Genomic DNA, 14,712 nt, shown 5'->3' on the forward strand with positions numbered 1-14,712 from the left:
GTTTATAAAAGCAGAAATGATTTCTGTTCCTTCCAAAATTTGTGATGTGAGACCCATGCCGTGCTTTACAGTTTCTCACTGAGAAATATTCTAGACTTGGCCCAGAACACTATCCCGAGGAACTTCTGGGGCTGAGATGATTGACCTTCAACAATTTCAACCTCTATGCTAGGTCTGACTCCAACCAGCGGAAGGTTTACCCAAAGTCACCAAAATGTCACGAACATTGACCTTATTCCCACAGGCTTCAGTATTGCTGGCGTTCCTTAATACCACAGAGTCAAATGCTGCGTTGATGTCAAGGGCAATCACTCTTACCTCACCTCTCGATTTTAGCTCTTTTGTCCAGGTTTGAACCAAGGTTGTAGTGAGGTCAGGAGCTCAATGGGCCTGGCAGATCCCAAAATGAGTGTCAGTGAGCAGATTATTGCAGAGTAAGTGCTGCTTGAAAGTGACCCATTCCATCATTTTTTTTTGTTCATGGGTTGTGAATGTCACTGTCCAGGCCAGTGTTATTTCCCATCTTTAATTACACTTGAGAAGATGTTGGTGTGCTGTCTTCTTGAGCTGCTGCAATCCATGTGGTGCAGGAATACCTAAATTGCTGTTAGAGAGGGAGTTCCAGGATTTTGAAGGTGCTGTTGAAGGAACTTTGCTAATGATCAAGAGTAGACGGATGGGGTGATAATTGACTGGGTGGGTTTTGTCCTTATGTGGGCAGGACATACCTGGGTAACTTCCCATGGTGCTGGGTAGATGCCCAGCAATATGGTATAGATGTGGATGTACTGGAACAGAGAGGGGCAAAGCTAGTTCTGGATCAGCCTTCAGCCAGCTTGGAGTCACAGAGGTTAGCACTGCTGCCTCACAGCACCAGGGACCTGGGTTCAGTTCCAGCTTTGGGTACTGTCTGTGTGGAGTTTGTGCATTCTCCGCGTGTCAGCCTAGATTTTTTCTGCGTGCTTTGGTTTCCTCCCACTGTCCAAGGTTGCTTGGCCATGATAAATCATCCGCTAGCGTCAAGAACATTAACAGGATAAATATGTGGGGTTACGGGGATAGGGCATGGGTGGAATGGTTGTTGGTGCTGGCTTGATAGGCCAAATGGTTTCTTTATGCACCGTAGGTATTATATGATTAGTTAGGGAATATTGGAATAATCAAGCCTTAAAGTTACAGGTGCATGGATGAAGATTTCAACAGCAAATGAGCTGAGGCAAGTGAGATTATGATAAAGTGGAAGTAAGCAATGTACAACACTAATGAGTTGGTAGCTCAGCTTGACATCGATGAGGACATAAAGCAGTCTTGTTCAACCTGAGAGTGGTTGGTGAAGGGGTTGGAACTGATGGCAAGTGCACATTGATAGTGGTGGAGACTGAAAATAATGGCTTTGGTCTTCCCAATGTTAGGAAGAAATTGCAGATCATTTAAGGGGAGACGGTGACGCAGTGGTATTTTCACTGAATTAATAATCCAGAGGCCTAGGGTAATGTCCTGGGAACCCAGGTTTGAATACCATCGTGGCAGATGGTGAAATTTGAATTTAATAAAAATCTGGGCTTAAAAGTCTAATGATGACCATGAAACCATTGTTGACTGTCATTAAAAACCCGTCTCGTTCATGAATGTCCCTTAGATAAGGAGATCTGCCATCCTGACCTGGTCTGGCTTGCTTGTGGCTCCAGATCCACAGTAATGTGGTTGACTCTTAAATGTCATCTGAAATGGCCTAGCAAGCCACTCAGTTCAGGGGCAATCAGGAACGGGCAACAAATGCTGGCCCAGCTAACAACACCCAGATCCTATGAATGAATTTAAAAAATAAGTCTGGTTGTCAGACCAGCAGTCGGACGGCTTGGAGAGTGAGGAAAACGAGGAGCTGTGTGTTTTTTTGAGTATATATGGAAGCTGAACACACATTTTTAATGAAATGAGAAAGGAGTAGCATGTAGATGCAAAGAAATCACAAATTGGGTGTTTTGAGGACACCAGATTTGTGGATGTTGGGATCCCTGATTCAGAGGGCAGCCACTTATTGAATTTATAGACTTATTATTCGATCCATTTTATAGATTTGTATTTTGTGCCCCTTGAACTTAGACTGGAAAATCCAGATGTTTCTTGAGAGCTAAAAGAAATAAAGCAAATCTGGGTCAAATCAGAGCATTTGTGATTTTTTGGAGCTTGTTTGTATTTTTCCTACCTTAAAAGGAGATAGAATATTACATGTGGAGCACATCGGATGTTTCAGCGATGCCATGGCAGGTTTTGAATTCTTTAATTTTCTAGATGAGAGATGCTTGCATTGAAGAATGATATACTTTTTCCACTCCAGGCACTCAATGGCAGCATCTCTCTCTCTGGTATAGCAGCCAAGTGCAAAGCAAAGCTTCATGAACTCAGTCCTAAAATTTACCTTGGGTACAATCTCAAGAGCACCCTCTATTGCATGGGTATCCATTACAGTTTTTCTCTTTGGCCTTTCTGAGTCTGTGTCTCCTTGACTCCTCAATGATGCTTTTCAGCTTGTTGTTTTACTCTAAACTGGGATGGGACTGCCTAACTAGGTCCTATGTATGAAGCACTCACTTGTTAAAATAAATGTAAATTATGAAAGGTAAAGCATTGTGAAGATAAGTTACACATTGTTTGAATGGAAGTCTCAATGGATAAATAGAGGGAAGATGTCAGATGAGCTGGGTGTTCTATTAACCATCCTTTGGATGCAACTGAATAGTGTCTGCATACGTGTACTTATGGTTTTATTTCATAATGAGTGACTATAAATACATATGTATATCTGAATATGATAACAAGTATGCCTATATTCATCGTTGAAATTTGCTTAATTTGTATTATGCATAAATTTGAATAGAAATTGTGCAAAATGCTGTTCTGTTTTATTTAAATATGGTTCAGATTACTGAATAATTTGAATTTTTTCAAGCAGAAGGTGCCTTTGATTTAATAGGAATGGACTGTGGTACATTTTGGTTTCTTAAATAGGTCAATAAATAGTAACAAAAGCTGACATACTGTGGATTAAGGTGATGTGGCATCTAATAACTTGGTTAAAAAAAATACAGTGGAAAATACAGTGGCTTTTCACATATTTCAGGAACATATGATTGGTTCTGTCATCTTGGCTGTGTGTGCAGAGATCATTTAATCAATTAGTCCAAAACCCCTATTTGTAACAGCACAGTTATTGTTTAGAATGCCATTTTGACTAGCATGTGCATGAAAGCAAAACATCTTTCCTCGTGTCCTTTTGTGTATCGAATCAAGTTTTATGTTTGAAAAAAAACCCTCATGGGTGATTAGATTTGATTTATTATTGTCACATCCGTTGGTATACAGTGAAAAGCATTGTTTCTTGCTTGCTGTACAGACAAAGCATACCGTACATAGAAGGAAAGGAAAGGGTGCAGTGTGTACTGTTACAGTCATAGCCAGGGTGTAGCGGAAGATCAACTTAATGCGAGGTAGGTCCATTCAAAAGTCTGAGGGCAGCAGGGAAGAAGCTGTTGTTAAGTCGATTGGTACGTGATCTCAGACTTTTGTATCGTTTTCCCGATGGAAGAAGGTGGGAGAGAGTATTTCTGGGGTTCATGGTGTCCTTAATTATGCTGGCTGCTTTTCCGAGGCAGTGGAAAGTGTAGACAGTGTTGATGGTTGGGAGGCTGGTTTGTTCACAATTTTTTGAAGTCTCTTGCAGTTTTGGACAAAGCAGGAGCTGTACCAACCTTTGTTACAACCAGAAAGAATGCTTTCTATGGTGCATCAGTAAAAGTTGGTGAGAGTAATAGCTGACATGCCAGATTTCCTTAGTCTTTTGAGAAAGTAGAGGAGTGGTGGGCTTTCTGAACAACCAGGAGCGTTAGCATGGGGAGACCAGGACAGATTGTTAGTGATCTGGACACCTGGAAACTTGAAGCTCTCGACCATTTCTACTTTGTCCCTATTGATGTAGACAGAGGCATGTCTTCCACTATGCTTCCTGAAGTCGATGATATCTCCTTTGTTTTGTTGACATTGAGGGAGAGATTACTATTGTCGCACCAGTTTGCCAGATTTTCTATCCCTTTCTTGTGATTCTGCCTCATCATTGTTTAAGATCCGACCCACTATGGTGGTGCCATCAGCAAAGCTGAAAATTGATTTGCAGGGGAATTAGGCCATACAGTTATAGATATATAAGGAGTATAGTAAGGGGCTGAGAACAATGTTGTGGCTCAACAGTACTGAGGATGATCGTGGAGGAAGTGTTATTGCCTATCCTTACTGATTGCAGTCTGTGGGTTAGGAAATTCAGGATCCAGTTGCAGAAGGAGGAACGTAGCCCCAGGCCATGGAGTTTGGAGATTAGTTTTGTCGGAATAATGGTGTTGAAGGCTGAGCTGTAGTCAATAAATAGGAATCTTACATAGGTGTCTTTGTTATCTAGGGTTGAATGCAGGGCCAGGTAGATGGCATCTGCTGTGGACCTGTTGTGATGGTAGGTGAACAGTAATGGAGCCAAGACATCTGGGAGGCTGGAATTGTTTCATGACATGGCTAACCTTTTGAAGCACTTTGTAATGATGGATGTCAGAGCCACCAGGCGATGGTCATTAAGGCATGCTGCCTGGCTTTTGTTTGGCATCAGGACCTCAGATTAGTGTAAAAGAAGTTGAAGATGTCTGTGAACACCTCTGTCAGCTGGTCCACGCAGGACCTGAGTGCTTGTCCTGATATCCCGTCCAGGCTTGTCACTTTCCGTGGGTTGACCTTTGAGAAAGCTGCTCTGACATCTGCAGTAGTGACCTCAGATACAGTTTCGTTTAAGGTTTCCTGGGTGGGGAATGTGCTCTCGCTGACCTCTGACTTAAAACGGGCATAGATTGCATTGAGCTCACTGGGGAGGGGTGCATTGGTGCCGGTGATTTTACATGCCTTCATTTTGCAGCCTGTTATGTCTTACAGACTTTGCCATAGTCGGCGGGAGTCCGTGTAGCTAGCCTGGGGCTCTAGCTTGGTTCAGTACTGTCATTTGTCATCTTTGATGTATCTTCGTAGATCACATCTTGCTTTTTTGTATAGGTCAGGGTCACCTGACTTGATGGCCTGGACGTCAGCAAGCATTGGATATCTCTGTTCATCCGTGGTTTCCGTCTAGGAAACACATGGATTTGCTTCTTTGGCACACAGTCTTCTACACGTTTGCTGATGAAGTCAGTTACTGTTGTGGTATACTCTTTCAGGCTGGTTGCAGCGTTTTAAAATACTGACCAGTCCACTGATTCTATGGGTGTTAATCCACTGGGGAACACTGCACATATAGTAAAGGAGCTGAAGGGATATGTGAACTGGGTGGGTAAATGTGAATTGTGTAGTTTGCTCACACGCAGGGTGAAAGCCAATATGGACTGAGGAGGCTTCATGGCACGTGAGTAGTGCGATTGCCAGTTGCAAAAGGGTAGTCTAATATTTCAATTAATGCACAACTACGCTACAAGACTGAAAAGAATAACAGGAGACCAGATAAATCAGGGAGCAGTTAATTGGTGACACCAAGATTAGATTTTAAAAATGAGAAAGATTGTTCAAGAAGGGAAAATATTAAGGAGGTATCTAATTCCACAGCCTTGAGGACCCAGGAAAGAATGAGAGTAATAGCACAGCATTAGATTTTGAGTTGAACTTGTGGGAACAGAAAGGAGGAGAAACATTTGTCGTGTTTGTAACTTACAAGGAACAGTTGACATTGATGTTTCATAAGGAGTAAGTACAAATAATGTTTTGTAAAGAGGATGAGAGGGGGGACTTAGTGGTAGGGGATGGGGAAATGGCTGAGGTCTTGAATAACTTTTTTGTTTCAGTCTTCACGGAGGAAGACGTGAATAATTTGCTGGGTGTTAGCGGTGGAAAGGTGGTAGGACTGGAAGGTCTCAATGACATTATTGTTACTAGAGAGGCGGTGCTCGACAGACTGGAGGGACTGATTGTGGACAAGTCCCCAGGACCGGATGGAATGCATCCGAGGGTTCTGAAAGAAATGGCGGAGGTGATAGTGGATGCCTTGGTGGTTATTTTCCAGATGTCGCTGGATTCCGGGGAAGTGCCGGAAGATTGGAAAGCGGCTAATGTTACACCGTTGTTTAAGAAGGGTGTCAGGCAAAAGGCAGGGAATTATAGGCCGGTTAGTTTAACGTCGTTTGTAGGTAAAATGTTAGAATCTGTCATCAAGGAGGAAATAACGAGGCGTCTTGAGGGGAATTGCTTGATAGAGCAGACGCAGCACGGTTTCGTTAAGGGGAAGTCGTGTCTGACAAATTTATTGGAGTTCTATGAGGATGTGTCTGGGGCAGTGGATAGAGGAGAGCCGGTGGATGCGGTCTTTCTTGATTTTCAGAAGGCGTTTGACAAGGTACCTCACAAGAGGTTATTGCAGAAGGTAAGGGGGCATGGATTTGGGGGTAGGGTGTTAGCGTGGATAGAGGATTGGTTGTCAAATAGGAGACAGAGAGTGGGGGTTAATGGGTGCTATTTGGATTGGCGGTTGGTGACTAGTGGAGTGCCCCAGGGTTCGGTGCTGGGGCCTCAGCTATTTACCATTTATATAGATGATCTGGAGGAGGGAACCGAGTGTATGGTGTCGAAATTTGCTGATGACACCAAGATTGGTGGAACGGCAAATTGCACGGAGGGTGTGGAGAGTCTGCAGAAGGATCTAGATAGGCTGGGCGAATGGGCCAGGAAATGGCAAATGGAATTTAATGTTGGCAAGTGCGAGGTGGTCCACTTTGGTAGGAATAATGGTAGGAAGGACTATTACTTACGTGGCGAAAAACTGCAGCAGGCGACGGTGCAGAGGGACCTTGGGGTCCTTGTGCATGAGTCGCAAAAACCCAGCTTGCAGGTGCAGCAGGTGGTCAGGAAGGCTACTGGGATGCTGGCCTTCATAGCGAGGGGGATTGAATATAAAAGTAGGGATGTCTTGCTGCAGCTGTGTAGGGCATTGGTGAGGCCGCAGCTGGAGTACTGTGTGCAGTTTTGGTCGCCGTACTTACGCAAGGATATTTTGGCCTTGGAGGGAGTGCAGAGGAGGTTTACTAGGCTGCTACCGGAGTTGAGGGGGTTGAGCTATGAGGAGAGGCTGAATAAACTAGGCTTGTACTCATTAGAGTTTAGATGAATGAGGGGAGATCTCATTGAGACGTATAAGATGATGAATGGGATGGATAGGATAGAGGTGGAGAGACTCTTCCCGCTCAAAAAAGACAGCAGGACTAGGGGGCACAGCCTCAAGATAAAGGGGGGGGCGGTTTAGAACGGAGTTGAGGAGGAACTTCTTCACTCAAAGGGTGGTGAATCTCTGGAATTCTCTGCCCGTTGAAGTGGTGGAGGCTGCTTTGCTAAATATTTTTAAGACGCGGGTTGAGGGGTTTTTGATAAGAGAGGGGATTAAGGGTTATGGGGAGAGGGCAGGAATGTGGAACTGAGCCAAGACAGATCAGCCATGATCTTATTGAATGGCGGGGCAGGCTCGAAGGGCTGGATGGCCTACTCCTGCTCCTATTTCTTATGTTCTTACGTAAAAGAAGGCAGACAGCTCAAGCAAGGAAGTTGTGGTAAATCTTTATAAGTCACTGGTTAAATTTCCACTGGAGTGTGGTCTTTAATTCTGGGCACCGCACTTTGGAAGGATGTCAGATGCTGGGAGAGCATTCAAAGATCATTTACCAGAATGGAACTGGGGTGAGGGACTTAGTTATGTGGCAATACTGGAGAAGCTGGGCTTGTTCTCCTCAGAGCAGAGAAGCTGAAGAGGAGATTAATTAAAAGAGGTTGTCAAAATTATTAAGGGGTTTTGTTATCAGGTTGATGGGGGAGAAACTGCTGTCACTATCAGGAGAGCTGGTAATCACAGGGCACAGGTATAAGATAATTTTCAGAAATTTAAAAGGGGAAGTTAGGAGAAGTAGTTTAACATGGTCAGTAATCATGAACTGGAATGCACTGCCGGAAAGTCCTGGAAGCAGATTCAGGTTTCAAAAGGAGATTGGAACTTTGAAATAAATGGATTTGCAAAGATGTAAGGAAAGAGCATGGAGTGGGACAAATTGTCCTTTCAAAGAGCTGGAATAAACTCAGTGGAGTGAATGACTCACCTTCTGTACTGTATGATTCAAATTTTGCTGGGTGAAAAAAGCTTGGAAAGAAATGTGAGACTAAACCATTTTTATTGTTTTTGAACTTTACTACATTAGTTTTCATTCTGCTGTACTTTATGAAAATGTGTGATGATTTGTATTATATCCCACATAGTGCTCATGAGCTTGTTCACTGTTTTATTATGTGCTGCACTGTGGTGAAGATAGAAAGTAACCTGATATGTATTAATACATCTTTCTTGCGGGCTTAAGGAGCAGAGGAAATGTGTCGTGCCTCTGTATCTTTAACTAAACAAAGAGGACCTATTTAAATAATACAAAATGTGAGAGGGGTGAGGAAGCACACCTCATTTCTTGATTTTATCAATTTCCCTGTACTTCATGCTTGTGAACTCTGAAGGTGTGGAACCTTTTTGTACTGTTTGAGCTTGACTACTTTTTCTATTCCTTAACAAAACTGCTGTCTACTATCTTTGATCTATATTCTCTGCCAGTCCCCCTCCCACACCAAAGGCTCTGTGCTTTTACCAACCACTAAGTGTTTGACCTCCTTAATATACTCCGAACCTGCCTTCATCCTTTCAAATTAAAAGTTATCCTGAATGAATGACAGCCTGTACCATAACCTGCTCAAGGTTGCTTTACTTCTATTATCACTATTCTTGGTGAGCTTCATGACCTCCCTGTATATTCCCTCTGTCTCATCAAATATTAAAGTGCTTTCAAAAATCAGCCCATGTGGGGAGTTTCCTTTTCTCCCTCTTCTTTCAATACTGGTTACTCCTTACTGCAATTCTGCAGAGCCGTTGTTTGTTCCAGCACTGTCTCTCTCTGGTTGGAACTCACTGACACAATATCTTTACCCTGCCTCTGGCCTTCACACTGTCAAAACCTTCCTCCTCAAAATGCTTCTGTTTGACAGTGTTTTTGCTACTGTCAGTCTCCTCCAACTCTGCTATAACCCTTCCATTATCCACTTGGCTCCTCCCAGTGATGTTCTGTGTTTATTTTCCCTGTCAAGGATCTCCTTGATCATGAGAAGCTCGACTGAAATCCGTATTGATCCAACTTCCCCTTACCTCAGTAGAATCTGAAGCTTTAAAAATAACATGTGTGCAATCTTAATCACGCATTCAACTTAATTTGCAACCCAAAATTTCCTGAGCCCACAGCAGCCCTGAATCACCGGAAAATCTGCCTTTGCCTCCTGCATTTAGAATTTGGTGCTAACGTTATAGCAATCACCAAATGTTGCAAATGGCCTTTATTTCAAAGGGGATGGAATATGAAAATAGGGAACGCTTACAAAAACAATAAAGGCACCAGTTAGACCACACCTGGAATGCTATGAACAGTTTTGGTCTCCTTATCTAAGGAAAGATACATTGGCATTGGAGAAAGTTTACAAGGTTGATCACGGGTAGTGAGGAATTTTCTTATGAGGCGAGGTTAAGTAAGTTGGGTCTTTACCAATTGGAGTTTAGAAGAATGAGAGGCAATATTATTGAGACACGTAGAATTCTTAGGGGGCTTGACAGGGTGTTTCCAATTGTGGAAGAGTCTAGGACTGGAGGGCGTAAACTCAGAGTCACCCATTTAAAAGAGATGAGGAGGAATTTCTTTACACAGAGGGTAGTGAAGCCGTGGAATCCTTCATTGCAGAGGCTGTAGAGGCTGGGTCATTGAGTGTGTTCCAAGGCTGAGACAGACTGATATTTAATCAGCAAGGGAATCAAGGGTTATGGGGATAAAGTGGGAAAGTAGAGTTGAAGATTATATCAGATCAATCATGATTTCATTTGAATGGTGGTGCAGGCTTGATGGGCCGAATGACCTACTTCAGCCCCTGTGTCTTATGGTTGGTGTAATTACAGTTCTACTATAAGCGTGTGATTGATAAAGTCAGTGCCAAATCTAACATTTAACTAGCTGTCTTCTCATATTTTAGGATTTCCAAATAAATATGATTATTGTTGGTTTTGAGATGGTGCGGTTGATCTAACTGGCTATTAGGGAATCACATTTTATTGAAGATAATGTTGTTTGATTTTTTTTCTGGCAGAATGTAGTTCTACCAGCAGAGCAGCCGCTATTGTGGCCAATGTAATAGATTGCTTTTATCACAGAAATGACAGATAATATGACTGAATGTTCTCATGGATTTTTGGGGAATTTGTTGTCTATTCGATAGATGTAAAATCAGTCAGAAAGTTCCCAGTTTTGGAAATGACTTGTGTGATCCACACCATTGCACTAGTGATGATTTCTCTATTTTTGGTCAACATTAAAAACATCTTGTATTTATTCAGAGTTTTGAATATAATAAAATGTCCCATGGCACTTGATTTTGGTTTGATTTATTATTGTCACATGTATTAGCACACAATGAAAAGTATTGTTTCTTGCGCGCTATACAGACAAAGCATACTATTTATAGAGAAGGAAACAAGACAGTGTAGAAGATAGTGTTACAATTATACCTAGGGTGTAGAGAAAGATCAAATTAATGCGAGGTAGGTCCATTCAAAAGTCTTGATGGCAGCAGGGAAGAAGCTGTTCTTGAGTCAGTTGGTATGTGATCTCAGACTTTTGTATCTTTTTCCCGATGGAAGAAGGTGGAAGAGAGAATGTCTGGGGTGTGTGGGGTCCTTAATTATGCTGGCTGCTTTGCCAAGGCAATGGGAATTGTGGACAGAGTCAATGGATGGGAGGCTGGTTTGCATGATGGATTGGGCTACATTCACAACCTTTTGTGGTTTCTTGCAGTCTTGGGCAGAGCAGGAGCCATACCAAGCTGTGATTCAGTCAGAATGAATTCTTTCTATGGCGCATCTGTAAAAGCTGGTGAGAGTCATAGCTGACATGCCAAATTTCCTTAGTCTTCTGAGAAAGTAGAGGTGTTGGTGGGCTTTCTTAACTGAAGTGTTGGCATGGGGAGCCCAGGACAAGTTATTGGTGATCTGGACACCTAGAAACTTGAAGCTCTCGACCCTTTCTACTTCGTCCTCACTGATGTAGACAGGGGCATATTCTCTTCTACGCTTCCTGAAGTCGATGACAATCTCCTTCATTTTGTTGACATTGAGGAAGAGATTATTGTCGCCTCACCAGTTCACCAGATTCTCTATTTCATTCCTGTACTCTGTCTCATCATTGTTTGAGATCTTTCCCACTACAGTAGTGTCATCAGAAAATCGAATTGGAGGGGAAATTGGTTACACAGTCATAGGTGTAAGGAATATAGGGCAGCACAGTGGCACCGCAATTAGCACTGCTGCCTCACAGCGCCAGGGACCCAGGTTTGATTCCCAGCTTCGGTCACTGTGTGGAGTTTGCACATTCTCCATGTGTCTGCTTGGGTTTCCTCTGGGTGTTCCAGTTTCCTCCCGCCATTCAAAGATGTGCAGGTTTGGTGATTTGGCCATGCTAGATTCTCCCTTGATGTACTCAAACAGGCGCCGGAGTGGCAACTAGGGGATTTTCACAGTAACTTCATTGTAGTGACTAATAAATAAACTTTAGTAGGGGGGCTGAGAACACAGCCTTGTGGGGCACTGTGTTGAGGATGATCATGGAAGAGGTGTTGTTGCCTAACCTTACTGATTGTGGCCTGTGAATTAGGAATTAGGCCATGACTCACCTTTAAAAGCACTTCATCATGATGGATGTCAGAGCCACCGGATGATAGTCATTGAGGCACGCTGCTTGGCTTTTCTTAGGTGTCGGGATGATGGTTGTCTTCTTAAAGCAGATGTGGATTTTATATTGTTGTAAAGTGTTGTTGAAGTGTTGTAAAGCAGAACTTGACACTGAGCTACATAGAATGATATTAAGGAAGATGGTCAAAGAATAAGATTTTAAGGAGCATCTTTAAAGGAGGATAGAAAGAAAGTGAGATGGAAATTCCAGAGCTTAGCGTCCAGGTAGCTGAAGGGACTGCCAACAATCTAGCCAGGATCCTCAAGAGGCCAGAATGAAAAGAACACAAAGAACTTGCAAGGCCGGAGGAGATTACAGAGATCGGGTGGAGTTGGGGATGAGGTGTGGTGAGGCTATTAAAGTAAAGCAAGGATGAATATTTAAAATCAAGGAATTGCTTGTCAATGCATATATGTGTTTATAATATATTATCAATGCAATTGTGATATAAAGCACCAATGTGTGTAGACTTTGAATGGAAATCTTATGAATAAATCTGTCTGATAGGGTTCGTCAAGCTATGAATTGACATTCCTTATATTTTGAATGTACAGGGATCTGATGATTGTCTGGTGAAGATCTGGACAACAGATGACGGCAGGCTGCTGGCAACTTTACGAGGGCATTCTGCTGAAATTTCAGACATGGCAGTAAACTATGAAAATACCATGATTGCTGCAGGCAGCTGTGATAAAATCATCCGGGTTTGGTGCCTTCGGACGTGTGCACCCTTGGCAGTTCTGCAGGGTCACACTGCATCCATCACATCCGTGCAGGTAAAGTAAATCCTTGATAGTATAATTAACTACAGCCAACTTCTGCCCTTAATGTATTCAAATTTTGATGATAACCTTTTTTTAAAAAATTCATTAACGGGGAACTTAGGCAGAGCAATAATAACCAGGCGGGTTTGAATTATGAGATGGAAAGCCTGAGAGAGGATAAAGTAGAGCAAGGACAGGAATGGGACAGAGGAGCTCTGAGAGAGGAGGAAACTGGGCGAGGTTGGGAATGGGATACTGAAAGGGAAAACCAGAGAGAGGAGAGACAAGGACAGGAGTGGGATACAGAGGGAAAATAAAGGAGAGGAAGAAGCAGAATAGGAACGGGAAAAGGGAGGTAAAACCTGGGAGAGAAAATGACAGGGTGAGGGGAGCAACAAAGTTGATCTGTTTACAAAGCGAATTCCAGGTTGAATTGAATGCTATCCGATCTGTTCCATTGAATATTCTACTTAGGCACTCATTAGCTTTCCCAGAGACAACCAGTAACCTTTCCTTTTATTTTTCAGAGAAGTGAATTTTGAATATCTCTGACTGACTCTGTATTGTGCTGTTAATTTTAATATGCATACATGCCAGCACTCCTTGAACTAACATATCCGACTTATAATCAATCAAGGGACTTGGGGATAGCACAGGGTAGTGGAGTTGAAGTAGAAAACTAGCCAGAATATTATTAACTGTTGGATTTGGCTGAAGGGGCAAGACAGCCTCATCCTGCTCCCCTTTCTTAAGTTGTCAGTATATCAAGTGCAGGCTGACATATTTAGTTCAATTGGACCTGGGTCCAAAATAAGTATTTTGTTAGTGTCAAACAAAAATGACTTAAGTCCATTATTTTAATTTGTTCAAGGTAAGGTGCTGGGCATTAAGTAATACTTTAAAGGCAAATTTTAACTATGGGCACTGCTAAAAGACAGGCAATTCCTCTAATATATTATTTCTAACAGCATATTTTGTGAATTCATCTTTGCATAATAAAAATTAGTGGATACTTTTCCTTGCCTGTTAGAAGCTGCTGACTGCTTTGGAGTGATTGCTCAGCAGCCCTTTTCACTGATGAGACCAAATTTTGCAAGAGCTGCTGGACGTTGATAGAAAACTGCATCTGTTTAGGCAGGATGCATTTCTTTTAGCAGATTTAATAAAAATGTTAATGTGCATCCTGTGTTCCTACTGATAGGAAAAATAATTGATCTGAAACTCATAGAATTCCCAGATTTCCATGTATTTGAACCAGTAACGAACGTGGTTCAATTTGGTTACGTTTGTTGTTTGCAGTGAAGGAATGTATTTTCAGAGTTAAAAGCAGTTCATTCCACTCTATGTTAATATGTCTTCATTGTGGAACTGTTGAGACAAAAATTTATCCCCCGTACATAATAAATAACTTTGTGATTCTATGCATGTTAAATTGTATATTCTGGATAATCTCAATTTCTTTCTGATTGACTTGCATCAACCATCATTGGTCCTGCCACCTAAAACTTGGTACCAGTACATTATTTTACCATTTTGATTCGAAGTGCTGGGTGAACTTGAAACTGGGAGTGTTTCAGATCCAACTTTTAGACCCATTCTAAGGCGCCCCCGCCCCCACCCCCACCCCCACATACGCAGTCTGCCTGCAAAGATACCAGCGATTCCGAAATGCGCTGCACAAGCCAGTGGGCAGGTCTTAATGCACCTGAAACACTGCAGCTCTGATCAGCGCCTCCAACTGCGCGTGTGCAGAAACAAATGGTATAATACTGCTCCTCTGCCACGTCCCTCCCGGGCCGGATAATGCCTCCCGATAGACATTGCCCCACCCCCACAATGTTACTGACCCCCTTATCATCCCACCCAGACCGACCTCGCCCCCCACCCCCCCTTGATCTCAAGCAGAGTGGTAGCAGACCCACCTTCCCCCACCCCACCGATTTCAAGCAGAGAGCCGTCAGATGCTAGACACTTACCCCCTCACTGACCCTCGCTGATGGAACTTACATCAAGCCTGTCTGTTTTGCGCTGAGTCTGGATGAGTGAACATGGTGGTAAAGGGGGAAGTGCCGGTAAAGTTGGGTGTGCAG

At 42.8% G+C, this 14,712-nt stretch overlaps 1 protein-coding gene across 3 annotated transcripts in view; it reads left to right on the forward strand.

The window, feature by feature from the left end:
- phip (PHIP subunit of CUL4-Ring ligase complex) overlaps window positions 1–14,712 on the forward strand; it is a 227,514-nt gene that overhangs the window by 76,817 nt on the left and 135,985 nt on the right. For all 3 annotated transcript variants that reach the window (XM_080192807.1, XM_080192809.1, XM_080192810.1), the window contains exon 8: window positions 12,413–12,634. In XM_080192807.1, the coding sequence (XP_080048933.1) occupies window positions 12,413–12,634 (222 nt within the window). The remainder of the gene's footprint in view (window positions 1–12,412; window positions 12,635–14,712) is intronic.

Source organism: Carcharhinus amblyrhynchos, chromosome 7, assembly GCF_965287045.1.
Source record: "Carcharhinus amblyrhynchos chromosome 7, sCarAmb.v2.hapA, whole genome shotgun sequence".
Lineage (NCBI taxonomy): Eukaryota > Metazoa > Chordata > Chondrichthyes > Carcharhiniformes > Carcharhinidae > Carcharhinus > Carcharhinus amblyrhynchos.